This window comes from Euphorbia lathyris, chromosome 2 (genome assembly GCF_963576675.1).
Source record: "Euphorbia lathyris chromosome 2, ddEupLath1.1, whole genome shotgun sequence".
NCBI classification, from domain to species: Eukaryota; Viridiplantae; Streptophyta; class Magnoliopsida; order Malpighiales; family Euphorbiaceae; genus Euphorbia; species Euphorbia lathyris.
Genome location: NC_088911.1, coordinates 57,983,898 through 58,002,359, shown reverse-complemented (window position 1 = coordinate 58,002,359; position 18,462 = coordinate 57,983,898). Strand labels below are relative to the sequence as shown.

Genomic DNA, 18,462 nt, shown 5'->3' with positions numbered 1-18,462 from the left:
AGCAACCGGCATTGTATTGTCCTAGGTTAAAAAAGATAAAGACTCAAGCTTTTCAGCGGTGAATCTAACAATGAATACAATAAAATCAGTGTATCTAAGCGAGAGATCTAACCCTTTCAACGATAGGTCTGAAAATCAATAGATCCTTATTCCATCTGCTGAAATCGACATACACAAAAGTAAATCGGATGAGGAAAAGAGAGAGTAAGGAACCATGAAAATCAATAGATACTTACCACTACCGTCTTTCGAGCTCACTGATTGCATGAATCAACCATTGAGATAGAGAGAGATGAGAGGGGATCAAGATTGCGTAACCTAGAAAATGGGGTTTTGGGTGAGATACAGGCTTTTTATACGAGCTGAAATTTCAGTCAAACCATCCAGCGCCTAAATTTGGTATATGGCCGCGTAAGTGAAATTTCGTTTGCCACTTTTTTGTTTTCCGTATACAATGACAGTCATTTATTTCAGGTATCATCTGATGAGTAAGTGAAATTTAACAAAAACGCGCGTTTTCTTTGGATGACAGGCTTCTGTAACCGTAACGTTATCTGAGAATCGAGCGCATTTTTTATTTCGCCTTCAGATGACATAGAGTTAAAATGTTGTCACGAAAAATATTCAGACGACACGAAAACAAATGTCTATCGTGTAACTTGTGTCATGTGAAAGGGAAAATGGCATAGTGACATGCAAGACATCCACTCGATTGGAGGCGGAAACCGTTTATTTAACGTTGGAAGAGGTGACCGGAGGTTAAGAACGATTTTGCTACTTCGTTTGATTTAAATTCGCCTCATATAGCTCATAATAGAATTCTCACTTACATTCAGTGGCTTCCTTCGAAGCATGGTTGGGTTAAGTTAAATGCAAATAGAGCATGTAAGGGGAACCTGGCTTAACATCAACGAGGGGCTCATTCGAGATTGGAATGAATCTTAGTTCTGTGGCTTCAGAGTGAATATCGACATTTGTTCAACTTTTTTAGTTGAGCTTTGGGGCATTTTTTTCACTGTAAGCCCCGCTTGGAGAAAAGGGCATAGACATGTTATTGTTGAGTTGGACTCTAGAATGGTTCTTGGATTTATGTAAGGATTGGTAGCAACTAATCACCTGTTTTCTTAGTTAATTGTTTAGTATTAGCAGATGCGAGACAGGCCATGAGAGATGCAGTTTGTTCATACGTATATAGAAGGTAACTGTGCAACAGATTCGATGACAAATTTCGCAGGAATTCTCTATTTGGATCATTACGAGTGTGATGTGAATCCCACAGACATCTAGCATATTCTTTCTAAAGATCGGAAGGATGAGCAGCGACAAATGGATATGTTCATAGTACTTATTGTTTTCTTTTCCTTTTTATTTTGTTGGGCTGGTTTTTAAGTCTTCTTCTTGTAATAAAAAAACTAATTCAACTAAATTATAATCAGTTACAAAGCAATCAAGTTTTCAAAATGAAATTCAATTAAATTGAAATCAAAATGAAATTAATTCTCAGCCCATAAAACGACAGCGTTTGCATATTTTCAATTTGGCCGTTGGTTCATTATCTCAAATCAGCCTCTCGTTTGGTCGGAGTTAAGGAAAAAGAGGCTTCTTCTTCTTCTTCTTCTGCTGCTGCTGCTGGACGAAATGAACTCAGTGATCTCATCATCTGTTTGCAACTATCAAATTTCAAGGCTGCCATTCACACCCGCAAATCCAAGGTATAGACATAGTTTCTGCAATATCAAGAATCTGAAAGTCAGTAGCACCGCGAAGGAAGTTGATTCCCAGACAGAGGAGGGGTCCCCGGAACAAGAACCAAATGAAACTAGCAAAACATTCACTCCGACTTCCTCTGCACTAGACAAAAATCTCAAAAAGGTTCGCTCAGAATTTCAATTTCCTTTTTTTTTTTTTTTTTGGTAATCGGCGGTTATAAGTTTGAATTCTTAATCCTAAGCAGGCTGTTCAGAAGACTGCAGCAACCTTCGCGCCTAGGGCTTCTACAGCGTCGAAAAACCCAGCAGTACCTGGAAGTGCTTTATACAGTGTTTTTGAGGTTCAAGCGTATATATCAATGTTGTTAGGCGGAGCACTTTCTTTTAATCTTATATTTCCATCAAATGAACCAGATATTTGGAGATTGATGGGGATGTGGTCTATTTGGATGTTCAGTAAGTCAATGCTAGAATAATTTTGTTTGTTTCAGTGAAGAAGAAGAAGAAGAATCTAAATTCTAATTGTTATTTCGATTGCAGCAATTCCTTCTTTACGAGCTAGAGACTGCTCAAAGAAGGAGAAAGAAGCTCTTAACTATCTGTTTCTCCTAATTCCTTTGATCAATGTCTTAATCCCCTTCTTTTACAAATCCTTTGCTTTTGTATGGTCTGCAGATACCTTTGCCTTCTTTGGAATGTACGCATGGAAGGTATGCTACAATCTAGATGCTTTTACAATTACAATACAACCTTCGATTCGATTATAGAATTAGAATTCACTTTTTGTATGCTCCTGCAGATGGGATGGCTACAGAAAACAGAATAACCACTCACCCTCAATCCTTTGTGCATTTCTTCCAAGCAATTTAGCCATGCCTGTGGTCGCTATCAAACACAGTATTTTGCAGAATCTTACTTGCAAGGCCTGGCGCTGCCTCCTTTCTGGATTTGATCAACTCCAGCTGATAAGATAACATTTATACAAGCATGAAACTCACTCCACTTTCTCTTGTGGTCATTGTTAGTGTTGGGATTCTATTCTCGCACATATCAATTGAAAATCAACACTTTTTTCTGCCCTCCTGTTCTTTCTTTTTGATCTTGCATCTGTCAGCTCAGTATAATAGAACCTGATGAATTAGCTTACAAGTAGGGGTAGCAATCCGGGTTATCCTGTCAAAATCGTATCATGTTATCGATATATTTGTCATGGTTATAGATAGAAATTATTTAGGTATTATTAGGTGGTTAATTGTTTTTACATTAAATTGTATTTAACTTTAATAGATGTTATTTAGGAATGTTTACACCCGTATTGTTTATAGCTGTGGAAAATTATAACTACTGTCACGTCAGCAGTTGTTATGTCTATTTAGACTCCTTTGCTGTGTAACTATTATTAGATTAATATTGAATTGAAAACTATCTCTCTTTCCTTCTTTCTTTCTTCTTTCTTCTCTCTACTCTTTCTATTGCGATTCTCTTCCTAATTCTGTGTTCTCTCTTCTCTTCTTATTCTTCTCCTACCTCTAACCCTAATTCTTCTCTAATCACTATTTCCAAAGGTCCCTAATCATTACATTGGTATAAGAGATTTCCTTCCTCCAACCATGGAAGAAATTGATGAGCGATGGGAACTGATTCGTAAGGAGCAATAAGACTCTAGTCAACAATGATAACTTCTTTGTAAGGAGCAACAAAACTTACGCATATCTCTCTCATATCTTGCTCAAGTAATTTTAGAAAGGAAAGGGGTTTCAAAACCTACTTTGGTTGCCGCCCAACCGTTTGGTGTAATGCCCGTGAACAAAAAAGAGCAAACCTTGCAACCCACCTTTCAACCGTTCGATGAAATGCCTAAGAGGGAGATAAAGCTAGCAGATTTCAAATTGCAAGGAAAAACTGAAGATGTGCTAGAGCAGCCTTCACTAAGGAAGCAGGCCACTGCTGTTGTAATTGTTAATAAAGCACAGTTTGAAGCCCTTAAGCCTCAAAAGGAGAAGGTAAATCCCAGCCTTACTGGTTCTTATTTGATTAATAGTTTGAAACTGAAAATAAATCCGAACCAAGTTCATATCAACCTATAGAACTTTATAATCATCCTAAGTTTCAGGACATCCATCTCAAGGATGTGATTCAGGCTCCTAAGCCAAATCCTACATTTGGATCTCTCTTAGCTCCAAAATAATGGCAATAAACTAATAGTACCTAACTACTTCCTATCTATAATCGTAACAATACTCCCCCAATTTGAAGCATTCTTGTCCCTAAAACTGTACAAATGTGAGCTTGCCACACTGAATTTCCAAGGAGTGTCCAACGCTGCCCATATGTCTTGTAATCTGCATCAATGAGATTGCCTCTATAACATATATAGGAGTGCCATCAGAATTAGGAGCAACTTGGATCCCACCATTCTTCTTCAACTTGTATATGATATAAATGCAAGATTAACAATAATCATATTAGTCAGATTGTTACTATACATCATGTTAATATATCAGAAATTACCACCCCTATGCATAAGAGAATGGCAGAAAGATTGGGAGGAGAATGAAAGTAAGATAGGTTCAGTTAAATTTACCCATCCTAGGTAGCATAATCATAATGGTGGTAGTTACCAAATATTTATAAAACTTCCACTGTTAATTGTTAGCATTTGCACAAAGGATGGTGATACAGAACATCCCAATGGCAATACCCAGGTTTTAGCCCATGTTCCCAAAAGCCCAATATTACAGGTTTATTCTAGGAGAAAGAAGAAGCCAACTATGAATGTATGAGGTGGCAAATTCTGTTAGGAATATAGGGAATAGAGTTGTGGTTAGTTCTAAGAGGTACAGTGGTGTGTGAGAGGAAGGCATGGAGAATCATTGGGTAAATTTCAGCAACGGTATACAACCTTTGCTCCATTTCACACTTTGGTGTACAACCTTCAATTTATCTCACTAATATGTAAAAACTTATAGGTGACCTCCCACTTTGGTGTATGACCGGTTAAAATGATCGGTCAACGCCAGTCAACGCACTATTTCATCCTTTTTTCATCTCTCTTATTTAAAAATGTGGGACCCTAAGATTGAAATGTCTAAAATACCCTTATTGCTTCACCCCTATCCTCCATCTTCTTCCCTCCATCTCTTTCTCTCTCTAACCCCCCTCTCTCTTTAAAGATTCAAATCTGTATTTAATAAATCTCTTCATATTCTTCCCTCATTTTCTTTCTCTCTATATTGTATAATTTTGTTGTCTTAATTAAAGGATGAAAAACCAAAATCAAAGCCATTCCTTACTAGCCGCATCCATCTTCTACTAGCCGCTTTATTGTTAGACATCTCTTTGCGCTTTCTTCTTCCACCTCTAAAATTTCTGAATCTAACGACTTCAGCTTTGATAACACCCGCCATGAAACATGGAGGACTAAACTGAAGATATTCCCTCGTGAAGAGGGCTTGAAGGGAAAAAGGCAAGATCAAGGCCCGCCTCCAAGGCGTATATGGCGTACAGATGGAAATACAGTGTCGTCTCATAAAGTCATTCTTACGATCCGCCACACAGCACATAGTGGGAAATACGGTGTCATCTCATAAGTCCCACTTATGATCTGCCACGCAGCTCATAGTTGGAAATACGGTGTCGTGCCATGGATTCTTACAAGGATCCGCCCTTTGAGAAGAAGAGAGGATCCGCCTTTGTGAAGAAACAAGTGGATATACGGCGTAACTCACTAGCATTAAACCAGCATTAATGATATCCTAAAACCTGTCAGAGCTCGGAAGTTAGAGGATGGAGTTAGACTACATTAAAAGAGCATTACTCTTCATTAAAAGGGCATTAAGAGAAGGTTATTACAGTTATCACTCAAACCTATATAAATACCATTGTAACATGACAACAAATGTACACTTACACACTCTTCTTAACCCTGCTTTGTCATTACAGTTTATTCTCTTAAGAAGTTTACTGACTTAGGCATCGGAGTGCCCCCGGCCGATCCCAACGGCGCCTCATAGGGACGCTTTACGGTGTTGTTAAATCTACTGAATATCAAGCTTCAACACCTTACCGCTTGAATTGGCTCTACAACAAACTTTCTTTCTCTCTCTCGATCCATCCATCAATTAATTTTAAAACCATGCTCGATCTCGGAACTAAACAACATTTTCCCACCGCTCTTAAAGTTTTAGCAAAGAAACAAGCATAATGAAAAATCAAAGAATAATAATAAAGTGCAAATGAGTAGAAGTGCAAGTATTGATAATCATAATGGTGGGTTTCTTTTAAAACTGGTGTTTCCGATTTCTTCAGGTTCAACAAAGAAGAAAAAGACCAACACCAAGACCAAGCACAAGAATAATAATCTGAGTAATTCAAATTCAGGGATGAATAGCAGCGAAATAGTATCTCCAAGACCTTTACTAGTTGATGGATCTGCAACTGGAACTGCAAAGGGTAAAGGTGGAGAAAGAGAAAGCATAAGGAGGAAGATGAGGGTATATAAGTAAATTTATATTAAGTGGTCAAATTTTGACTTTTTGACCGGTCAAATTGTTGATGTGGTGCGTTGACCGGTTATTTTTACCTGCTATACACCAAAGTGGGAGGTTGCCTATAAGTTCGTACATATTAGTGAGACAAGTTGAAGGTCGTACACCAAAGTGTAAAATGGGGCAAAGGTTATACACCATTGATGAAATTTACCTAAGAATCATTATAACAATTTGGCTCCTAGTGAGGGAGGGATCATTCCCTAGAAGTTGCAGTTGTGCATTCTTTCTTTTATCTGTTTTAATTCCTTTTTCTTTCCAAGAATACAGAATGAGATTATATTCATCAATATATAGATTATATTCCTTTTTCTTTGCCTTATATTATGTTATATCATCTAGTATGTTATTTCCGAATTCTATCATTGGTCTGACCTGCCGGATACCATAGAGACGAGAGCTCATGCCCATTTGGATTCATAGAAGAGCAAATCCATGATTTACAAAATGATGTGAAAGAAATTAAATGTTCATTGGAAGCAAATAAGATTAAACAAGACGAGTTTCGAGCTTACATGACAAATTAGGTCAAAACCATTAGGAAGCAGAATATTAATGAAGCAGCCCATGAAACTTCAGACGGTCACAAATCTTCTGATTCCTCCGATCACGATTCCTCTCATCACAACTCGAGAGGCATTCAGGAGGACTTCCATATCATGGCCAAGAAGGTCAATCTGCCCGAATTTAATGGCTACGATCCTAGAGGGTGAATTTCGAAGGCTGAAACCTATTTTGAGATTTATGATACTCAGTCGAAAATGCGGCTTCGTTTAGTGAAACTCAACATGAATGGTGTTGCCCAACACTAGTTTGTTGTGGTATAGGAGGTACATATTTCCTTAACCAGGAATTTATTCACATCATAGCTTCTTCAAAGCTTTAGCAGGTTGGAGATTCAAAATCCCTATAAGCAGTTATCCACACTTCGTCAAACATGCACAGTTCAAGAGTATATCGAAGATTTTGAATATTTACTTTCTCAAGTTCCTCTTATGTCTGAAACCCAGTCTTTAGGATATTTCTTGAGAGGTTTACACAGCAAAATCCGACGACGGGTACGGCCTCACCGCCTAGATTCAAGGCTGTCGGCGATGTGTGTGGCCAAGGATGTGGAAGCGCTGCTTTCTCCAATCGAAGAGGAGTTTTCTTCTCACAATTTATGCCAAAGGAAACTTCGCGATGAACAATTTCTTCAAAAAAAGGTAAGAGTCTTCAGTTTATATGGGCTGAAGCAATCACAAACCAGATTATTTCCTCCGACCCGATCCTAAAGAAAATAAACCACCCCTAAACCGCATTGTTTCTTATGTCTTTTCTTCCCCTGCAAATCGTGATTCTTCTCTCTATAATAATCATCACCTTCAAAACGAATCTCAACCTTCCCAAAACACACTGCTCGTCACCCGATTTTTCCCCAAATCGCAACTGTGAATTTCGATCATTATCTCGCACGAAAGGGAAGAGCGCCGTAAGAAGGGCCTATGTTTTCATTTCGGACATGCGATTGGTCCCGCTCATAAGTGTCTAAAAGGGAAAGGTATGGTTATACTTTTGGCTGATGATGAGAAGTTGGTGAAATTCTCCATCTAGAAGCAGTGGTTGAAGAAGAACTCCCTCCAATTGCCAGCAACGGAAAATGCAATGTTCTGGAATTATCAGGGATGGTGGAGGCCTTGGTATTTGATATGGGCAATTTGGACATGGTATTGGGAATTTCCTGGTTAAAGACCCTTGGAAAGATAGACTCATAACTTGGATTTGCATTATACGCATTTCAATTTTGATGACCGAGAGTTCGTTTTGTAAGGGATCGTTAAACCACCTCAAGAAGGTAATTTTTCTTTAAACAACTGGTTAACTAGTTCTCATTCTTCAGCATCATCCCTTCAGATTTTGGGAGGAGAGATCCAGTATGAAAATTTAATGGAGCCTCAATTGAATTCTTTTTAGCAAGCTGCCCTCAGTGCACTTTTCAAATAGTATCGTTCGGTTTTCTAGTCGCCCTTCGGCTTACCACCTTCTCGGTTTCATGATTATTCCATCAATCTAGTGTCTGGTCAATGTCTGGTTTATGTTCGACCATATCAATAACTTTATCATTAAAAGTCAGAAATCCAGCGATAGGTATTTGAATTGTTAAAGATGGGGTTAATTAGGCCAAGCAAGAGTGCTTTCTCTAGTCCTATTATTTTGGTGAAGAAAGACAACCCATGGAGGATGTGTGTGGATTATTGCGCCCTAAACAGTGTCACAATCTCAGACAAATTCCATATCCCATTGGTAGATGAGCTTATATATGAGTTGAGAGGCGCCCAATTTTTCACTAAGCTGGATTTGACATCAGGGTTCAACAAAATACAAATGAAGGATGACATGATGGGGCATATGAATTTTCGAACTCATAATGGGCATTACGAATACCTAGTAATGCCATTCGGCTTGAACAACGCACCCTCTACATTTCATGTTGTGATGAACGACCTACCCCGTCCTCACCTACGCCAGTTTGTTCTTGTTTTTTTATGGCATTCTCGTTTATAATTGTTTTTGGTCTGATCATTTGCTTCATGTCTCCTAAGTTTTTAAAATGTTGTTAAACTACCAATTTTTCATCAACCAAAAGAAGTATTTGGCAGGCTCTCTATTGAATATTTAGGGGCATATCATTACTGGATTTGGGGTATCTATGGATCCAAAAAAGGTTCAAGTAGTGAGTGATTGGCCTGTTCCAAAACAGGTCAAGGGCGTTCGAGGTTTTTTGGGACTCACTAGATATTATCGAAAGTTCATCATGCAAATATGGTAGTAAGATATGCCAGTTAACAGAGCTCACAAAGAAAAATGCATTATGTTGGTCCCCCGAATCATAGGCTGCTTTCGACCAACTTAAAGCTCTAATGATTTCTACTTAAGTGTTGACTCTAAGCGACTTTCTATCCCTTCCGTGGTTGAGTGTGATGCGTCCTGTCGTGGTATAGGGGATGTTTTGATGCAAAACTGATGCCCTATTTCTTTCTTTAGCAAGGCACTATCCGAATGAATTTGGCCAAATCTGCTCACGAACGGGAAATTATGGCTTTAGCTTTAGCGGTACAACATTGGTGTCTGTATCTTTTAAGGGAAAATGTCATGGTGTATACGGATCATAAGAGTCTAAAACACCTTCTTCTGCAGTGAATTAACACCTCGAATCAACATAATTGGGTGGCAAAACTTATAGGGTACAACTTTCATATTTGCTATAAGCCGGGCCGAGAAAATCGAGCTGTTGATGCCTTATATCGGCGAAATGAAGATCGGGAATTGTCTCATCTTATCTATGTTCCTACTTGGGTGCAGGGAGCTCAATTGCTAAATAAGACTCCCAACTTCAGCAGATCATTTTTGAACTACAAACGCAAACTCACAAGCATTCGAGATATTCATTACAGAATGACACCTTACGTTATCATAACAGTCTGGATCTCTCTTACCAATCCATTTGGATTCCTAAATTGATTGAGGAATTCCATATCATAAAAACAGGGGGGAAGGGGTCACTTAGAGTACTACCAGACTTATAGAAGGTTGGTTGCGAATCTTTATTGGGTAGGTATGGATGTTGATTTGCAAAAATTCGTGCAGTCCTATGAGGTGTGCCAACGTTGCAAGGTTTGTTCTCTTAGTCTCGGAGGGCTACTTCAGCCTTTAGACATTTTGGAGACTGTTTGGGAACATATATCGATGGATTTTATTCTTGGCCTTCCTAAATTCCGAGGGTTTGATGCTTTGCAGACGGTAATTAACCATTTGTCCAAATATGGACATTTTATTCTTCTGAAGCACCCTTATTCTGCAAAAACTATTGATGAAGTTTTTGTCCGGGAAGTCGTTCGACATCAATGGCATTCCTAAATCCATCTTAAGCGACCAAGATCCAATTTTTATCAGCCACTTTTGGCATGAACTATTCAAACACCAAGGAACTCAACTCCATACGATCTCTTCTTATCACCCCGAGTTGGATGGTCAAGCCGATGTCATTAATCGATGCTTGGAGTCTTATCTTCAGTGTTTTGTGGTTGATCATCCTTGAATGTGTTCGCTTTGGGTTCATTGGGCAGAATTTTGGTGCAATACAACTTTTCATATCTCCATGGGTATTTCTCCTTTTGAGGTTATGTATGGCAGAAAACCTCCATCAATAGTTCAATTTTTTCCAAGAGAAGTTCAAGTGGAGTCAGTTCGCCAAGAATTGCAAGACAGAGATGATGCCTTGCATCAACTCAAATGACATCTTCATCAAGCCTAAGAACATATGAAATCTCAAGTCGATAAGCGTCAAAAGGAGGTTCATTTTGATGTGGGGGAATGAAATTACGTACCTATCGACTATCTTCAGTTTCACAACAGATCAATCAAAAACTTCCAACAAAATACTTTGGGTTGTTTCGGATCACCGCTAAGATTGGACTAGTAGCGTATCGCTTCCAATTGACGGATACCTCCAAGGTTCATCCAGTTTTTCATGTCTCTCAGCTCAAAAAGGTTGTTGTCTCTTCGCCTATGGCAACCTCTTTCCCTCCAGAATTCGAGAAGGAAATCTCTGATTTCTATCTTCCAGCTGCTATTATCGATCGACGAACTTAAACTAACAATGGAACATTGGAAGTACAATGGTTAATCTTATGGCAGGGCAAACCGGAAGGGGAAGCTGCCTGGGAGACTGCTCTTACCATTTAGAGCCAATTTCCCGATATATGTTTTAAGGACAAAACAATTCTCAAAAGAGGGAGCAATGATAGAGAACAACTCAATGGCAATACCCATGTCTTAGCCCATGTTCCCAAAAGCCCAAATGTACTACAGGTTTATTCTAGGAGAAAAAAAAGACCAACTGTGAATGTACGAGGTGACAAATTCTGTTAGGAATCTAAAGAATAGGGCTGACAAATTCTGTTAGGAATCTAAAGAATAGGGCTGTGGTTAACTATAAGAGTTAGGGTGGTGTGTGAGAGGAAGGCAAGAAGAATCATCGTAGTTAGTGAGGAAGGGAGTTGCAGTTGTGCATTCTTTTCTTTATCTGTTAAATTCCTTTTTCTTTCTTTCTTTCTGAGAATACAGAATGAGATTATATTCATCAATATACATAGTCAGTCTCTGCTCTTTGTCTTCTATTCTGTTATACCATCTATTGTGTTATTTCCGATTTCTATCAGATGGACAAAAAAGATTGAGCAAAACACTATTCAGATAAATTATTATGCTAGCATCCCACACCAGTATAACGAAATAAATGAAGGCCAACACTACATACCTAAGATTCAACATTTTGAATTACCAAGTTCCAAAAAATTATTCTTTACATAAAGGGCCCGTCTCAAGGACTAAGATATAGAATTGCAATACAGAAGGCAACTATGTGTTTATCTGGAGCTGGTAGGTACCATGCCATTTATTACGTGACTGAATATCAGGGCTCCTTCACATTTACTTATAAGGCCTGAATGCCCACCAGATGCACCACAAGTTTGCTCTTCGTTCTGCCAAGGTCTAGCTGTTAAAATAAATTCAGAATTTTGTTTATAATCAGCAGTAAAAAGTGTACAATCAACCCATTTGTACGAGTGAACTGCACATATCCAAAACAAAATAACTGTCACGATCAAATATATCAAGGCCAAGTAAATTTACTATAATCACCAAACCTTATAGGTTAGCAATATAATAACAGACAGCATTGCTTAACTAGCCGTGATATTTTGTTCTTCATAGTTCACAGAACATTTTAGGGTCTAGAGGATCCAATCTCTATAATCCCCCAAATTTCCAACACGCAAAAAGTATTGAGCCAAAAGCATAGCCTCCACAGCTACCAGTGATTTGGCATTTGTAGTCTGAAAGACTGCTTTCCTGCTTCACATAATATTTCACTAAGAAGATTTATTTACTTCACGATCATAGTTGTTGAAGGCAGGCCTCACTCAAGGCTCAAGGTAGTGAGCCTTGATTGCACAAAGCAAGGCTCTCACCTCACGCACTTCACCTGGGACTCGGGGCGCGCCTCGATATATACTCTATTTTCACTAGTTTTTTTTTTTTTTTTTTTTACTGTCTTGTGTAAAACAAATGGTTGATTAATCTCAACTACTACTAATTTAAATAAGATTAATCTTAAAGAAGAGTCTACTCCACTCAATAATATAGAAAGACATAATTAATAATATAGAAAGACTAGAGAGGGATTAAGAGCAGTCACGTAAAGAAGAGTCTACTCCACTCAAACAGAAACTGCGACTGTTACACAGAAGAACAAGCAGAGAAACATGCAGTATGAACTTAAGTGTTTTTGATATTTATGATTTAGTATTATGTTTTTATGTGGTTTTATTTTGTTTGATATCAAGAGACATAATTAATAATATAGAAAGACTAGAGAGGGATTAAGAGCAGTCACGTAAAGAAGAGTCTACTCCACTCAAACAGAAACTGCGACTGTTACACAGAAGAACAAGCAGAGAACATGCAGTATGAACTTAAGTGTTTTTGATATTTATGATTTAGTATTATGTTTTTACGTGGTTTTATTTTGTTTGTACTGTTATGTGTGTTTTTTTGGTTTATGGTTTAGCACCTTATTGTGCCTTGCGCTTTTAACAACTATGTTCATAATAATATAATTCATCCTCTCAACACGAAGTCATTATGTTTTCTATCAAGTTCTTTTATGTAGCACGGCAATTTTTTACCAGAACCAAATTTGCTTTAATACAATTTATTTGTTATCCACAGACTTTCCCTTTCTCATCCTCCTTCACAGTTTCATGGACCATTCTCTACAATATTTCTCATAATCAAATGCAACGTTGAGGCCCTTAATAGCATTCTTTCCCATGTTTCTGAGGCAAAGAAATAATGCCCTTTCGTTTGAGACCAAATATAAAAGCAACAAATGAAAGAAAATAAAAAGGTGTCTTTAAGCACCACATTCGATTCATTCGATTCATTCTACCAAATGCTCTAAAATACTTCCCCAGAAAAAGAAAAGAAGTTTACCTTTAAAATTATGCCCACTCCACATGGAAAATCAATTTCACAAAGCCAAGACTCTTAGGGAGATTGATTCAAAGAGTTAGACAATTGTTTTATAGAAGGTCATCTTCACTGTCTTCGTCATAATCAGATTCAGACTCATCACTCCTTGGTTGCATCAGGCTATTCATATCAAATGATGGCAGTTCAGACTCTTCCATGTCAATTGTTTCATAATCCATTCTATCCTCAAACTTTTGATCAGAACAATTGAGAAGCCAGGAAAGTGAACATTTCAAACCCTTCTTTGCCACCCTTCTATGTCTTGGTTTTACAGTAGACTCAAGGCCATATGTAAAGAACGCTGGGAAAGTAACTAAATCATCTAAAGGCCTTTCCATCTCCATTTTGAAGTACTCAAAGCTAAGTTTCATAATGTCAATATTCAAAGCAAGTATCTGAGGACACCCCACAACCATCTCCCTCATTTGTTGCACGGAGAACCCACAATCCTTGAGGAAGTCTACATGTTTCACAATAGCTGTTTTACTAAGGCTGACAGCCTGTGGCATCTTCTCAACAACTCTGGCAAAATCCTCAGGACCTGACTCAATAATTGAATGGAGCAAACTTTGTTGACCATGAAGCTTTGCTTCCAAGTCAATTCCCACAATCTCAGGATACTGTGCTATCACAGAAGGAAGTGAGGCTTTTCTTACATTGAACTTCAACAGGGATTCAACATTTGGCTTAACCCTGTCTGTTAATCCAAACCCAAGGATGTAAGGACGCTTCTCAATTAGTCTTGCTACAGCTAGTGTTGGAATCCCCAAACTTTCAAGATACTCGACAAAAGGTTTGATCACCCGACCTACTCGCATCCCCAAAATCTCTGGGTATCTAGTCAAAATACCTCCAATTTCTCTCCTCGCCACCCCAATTCCAACCAAAAAAGCCACTGATGTACTCATGGTCCCTTCAAGCTTGAATCCCAGAAGTTCTGGGTACTTTTCAAGTACTCGAGGAATATCATTAGGCTTGATATCCATCCCTTGAAGATACTTGACCACTGGAGCTAGGTCTACAACAACACTAGCATGGAGGACTTGTGGATATCTTCTTAGGAACCCTGTAAAAGAGGATTTCCTTACACCCAATTTGCCAAGATAGTCAAGGACAGGAACCATGTTCTTTTTCACACTGCAGCCAAGAACAAGTGGATAGTTGTTGATATCTTCAACTGTGAGACCTAATTGGTGGAGGAAATCCACACGCTCCCTCATGACCTCAACTGTGACAGGCAGTTCCAACCCATCAAGTTCATCAGGGACAATACCAATACCCCTCAAGAATTCGTAAACCCTGGCACGATTTGCAATCTTCTCATTCTTCATCTCTAGCAAACTAGGACTAGTATATAGCGACGAGGAACCTCCTTTCTTCCTACCCAAACCAACAGTTTTTGTCTTGGACACAGATGAATCAACAGAACTTGATGAGAATGTTCTTTCAGCAATTGAACAACGGAATTTTGTAGTCGAGCCACTCCTCTTTGCGTGGTAACTAGGAAGACTAAGAGGTGTGATAGGGTTCAGCCGCTGTTTAGGATACATGAGAATGGGTATATCTGAATGTACAAGCAAAAAACTGGGTCTAGTAATGCCAGCATAGTTTCCAATTTTCACCATATTTTTCTTGAGATATCTGCATAAAGAGATGCAAGATATAAGATTACCATACACAAACAGTAGTCTTTCCTATACAACATAAACTATGAAACCAAAATCTAACTCATCTTTGACTAGAAATTAAACTTATGATTGGTTACTAATTCCATTCTGGTTTTAACTTATACCTATTACACCACGAATCCTCAAAATGTAGACCTGCTTTCCATAAACCCTAAACAATTGACTTGAGTGAATTATCAACAGGAACTTTCTTTGAGATAAAAGGAAAAAAAAGTCGTCACTTTGCTCCCCTGTACGCAGAACCCCGGGTAGCCGCCGGAATTTGGCAGAGAAGTTAGATCTGAACCCCTGTTAGATGGAGGATGAAGGAGAACATGGGCTGCTTACTTACTGTTAGATGGACGATGAAGAAGAGGCAGCGGAAGTTAGATGAAGTTGATATGGAGGATGAAGGAGAGGCGGCGGAAGTTAGATGAAGAAGACGATGTTCAAGACCTAGTTAAGAGTAACTATAAGAAAATGTAACGGCTTTTTGTTGCTCAATTGGTTTTGTGTGGAATAAAAAATGATAAGAAAATAAAAAGAATTTGACTCGTTTAGCTACTAAATGAGCACTTGAAGTAAGCTCCGAAGAAGAGAAGTAACAATCTGAAGAAGAAGAAGAAACTTTATCCGAAGGAAAGACGCTGATGCGATACGAGAGAGGAAGCTCCAGGTTGAATGAGAAGGCTAAGAATTTTGGGGACGCCAATCCAGTGGCCGCGAGAGTTATCCCCAAAATTCCTTTTGGCCCTCAATTTCTTGCATCATGCCTATTTTAGTTGTACATATTGTATTAGTGTGTTTTTGTAATACATTACAAAATCTATCATTCTTTTTTAGAATAAACCACTGTGATTGGATGGAGAATTTTAGAGGATTAGTAAAGGAAAGATTTGGAAGGGTTAATGATAACTTTTGTTTAGGAAATGGGTATTTGAGGTTTAAATTCAAAACCCTCCAAATTAAAGATTTACTAGTGTTAAAACTGTATACCATAGTACTAGTTAAATCCGTGCATTACACTATCAATTTAATATATAAAAATATTTTCTAAGAATCTTTTAGAAATTATGAACATTAAAAGTTTCTTTTTAATAAAAAAAATCAATTTATGTGCATTCCAGATTTTTTTTTTTAAGATAAAAATGATATTTATAGATTTAAAAACAACGTGTTACACAGAAAAGGAGGCGGCTCCTACAGCCACACTCCGAGATCAGACGTAGAGCCTACAACACGAGCTAACACATGTGCAGTAGTATTTACTGATCTTTTACTAAAACTGACAGTACCGTTAACTAAATCTTTTAATAAAGATTTACAATCATCAATTATAAAGCCTAGAGTGGAAAGATTAAGGGAATTAGATAAATGTCACTCAAGCCATGATCCTTAATCCAGCACATTACCTCTCGGCAAGCCAGGCTTCAGCGAGTAGCGCATCCTGACTGCATTGTAGAAATCCGTTGGCCACAAAAGAACCCGATCCATTCTAAGCAATCCAACCAAATCCCACCCAATTTCTGTCTACAAACAGAGTTGCATCAAAATTTATTTTGATGAAACCCAATGGCGGAGGCAGCCAACGTGAAGAATAGACAGAGATAGATGGCACATATCTCTGGCATAATAGAGGAGCTTGCTGCCATTAGGATTTCAGAGCCGTCACATTACTAAAAAGTACTGACACTGGGAAGAACACGTGATTCCACGTCCAGTTATTGCGATCTTGCCATATCGCCCAACAAATCATCTTTGTTTCTTCCATAGTGCTTCGGTTGCCTGATTGACACACAACATCCCAAAATTGCTTAAAATAAAGGATTGTAGCACTAATATCCTCAATCCTTGAAAAATTCCACACCATCCGGGCCTTCTCACATCGAACTAAAGCATGGAGAACGTCTTCAGATTCTGCATTACACCAAGTGCAACAGGCCTGAATTGGAACTCGTTTGAGGTTGAGATCCTTCCTAGTAGGTAGACAATCTGCGTAAGCTTTCTACTAGAGTATACGAACCTTCAGTGGGACTGCCAAATTCCAAATTGAACTCTAGGCCACATTCGAGACTGATGTAACAGTATGTGATGGATGTGAAAGTAGGCGGTAACTACTCATCAACTATAGACTCCGGATTTTTCATAATACTAGTACCAAGAGTCCGACTTAATTTCCCTAGGGAGGGGAATGACACAGATCAGAACTCGGTCCCTCTCATCGAATATAATAGCAAGGATATCCTCATCCCACTCCCCCGTATGTGAACACCGAAGACCTGCTACCACGATTTCAGCCAGATTACCCACTATAGCAGATTCAACATGAGGATACGAACCTTTGGTGGAAAAATGGTACACTTCATCTCTTCTAAAAGAAATACATAAATGATCTTTTTAAAAAATCCAACATGGAAGACTCTAAATGCATCAGTACACCCTCCTGCACCACAACCAAACTAAGTGCTACTAGTGGTGAACCGTTTGAAGACTCTGGACTTTAACCCAACATTGTAGGTGGGTTACAGTATGCAACAATTACCAGGCTTGGTATCAATCACAGCGTCAACAAACTAAGTTCGTATATGCATCATCCCACATTGGATCATTATAAGGCAGTCAAATGTATACTTCGTTATCTGCACGACACTCCAACCAATGGACTTCTGTTTCAACAAGGTAAAAATCTTGACATCCATGGATTTGCTGATACAGATTGGGGAGGCGATTTAAATGACAAAAAATCGACCATAGGTTTTGCTGTCTTCGTTGGCCAAAATGTAGTATTATGGAGGTCCCAGAAGCAACATATTGTCTCAATATCCTCCACCGAGGCTGAATATTGTGCACTTGCGTCTGAAGTGTTATGGCTTTGTATGTTAATGTAAGAAATCGGCTATTCTCCCACCAATTCACCTGTGTTGTGGTGTGACAATCTTGGAGCCACCTACCTTACTGCCAATCCTATATTTCATGATCGTTCCAAACATCCTGAAATTGATTTTCACTTTGTACGGGACAAAGTTGCAACCAAAGCTCTTCGGATCTGCTATATATCCACAATTGATTAGAGGGCAGACATTCTAACTAAGCCATTATCGAAGACACGATTTCTCCATCTCCGAGACAAATTAATGATCTGCCCGATATTCATTTGAGGGGGGAATGTTACACGTATCAGTCTATAAATAATATATGTTATATTTTGACCTATTATGTAGTTAGCTTTTACCTATTCTTTAGCTTTAGATTCAAATTATAAAATCTGTTGTAACTGTAAAGCTAACCAAGTTTATTTAACAGACTTCCTATCAATGCAAATCCTAAGGGAAATTCAAACAATTTACATATAGGCAAGAGGTCCACGGGTTAAAACACCTCGATTTCTTTTCCTTCCACGAGCCAAGATGAAGTCTTCCGACAACCTTAAAGACATCACATTAACATTTCCTCCATACACCA

The 18,462-nt window shown here is 38.4% G+C and overlaps 2 protein-coding genes across 5 annotated transcripts; one reads left to right on the top strand and one right to left on the bottom strand.

The window, feature by feature from the left end:
- The first annotated feature begins 1,536 nt into the window (after positions 1-1,536).
- Positions 1,537-3,148, top strand: LOC136218332 (protein RESISTANCE TO PHYTOPHTHORA 1, chloroplastic). 2 transcript variants are annotated; one of them, XM_066005134.1, is made up of 4 exons: positions 1,537-1,872; positions 1,955-2,165; positions 2,385-2,419; positions 2,509-3,148. In XM_066005134.1, the coding sequence occupies exons 1-4, from the start codon at positions 1,639-1,641 to the stop codon at positions 2,533-2,535; spliced, it is 507 nt and encodes a 168-aa protein (XP_065861206.1). In that variant the 5' UTR covers positions 1,537-1,638; the 3' UTR covers positions 2,536-3,148. The 2 variants fall into 2 exon arrangements, with proteins under 2 accessions (XP_065861206.1, XP_065861205.1); XM_066005133.1 differs by having other exon boundaries at positions 1,540-1,872; positions 2,250-2,419.
- Positions 3,149-11,548: 8,400 nt separating this feature from the next.
- Positions 11,549-15,797, bottom strand: LOC136218331 (transcription termination factor MTERF4, chloroplastic). 3 transcript variants are annotated; one of them, XM_066005131.1, is made up of 3 exons: positions 15,126-15,797; positions 13,295-14,974; positions 11,549-11,870 (listed from the first exon to the last, which is right to left on the bottom strand). In XM_066005131.1, the coding sequence occupies exon 2, from the start codon at positions 14,956-14,958 to the stop codon at positions 13,384-13,386; it is 1,575 nt and encodes a 524-aa protein (XP_065861203.1). In that variant the 5' UTR covers positions 14,959-14,974; positions 15,126-15,797; the 3' UTR covers positions 11,549-11,870; positions 13,295-13,383. The 3 variants fall into 3 exon arrangements, with proteins under 3 accessions (XP_065861203.1, XP_065861202.1, XP_065861204.1); XM_066005130.1 differs by having other exon boundaries at positions 11,549-11,795; positions 15,126-15,796; XM_066005132.1 differs by having other exon boundaries at positions 11,549-11,781; positions 15,126-15,796.
- Between the last annotated feature and the right edge of the window lie 2,665 nt (positions 15,798-18,462).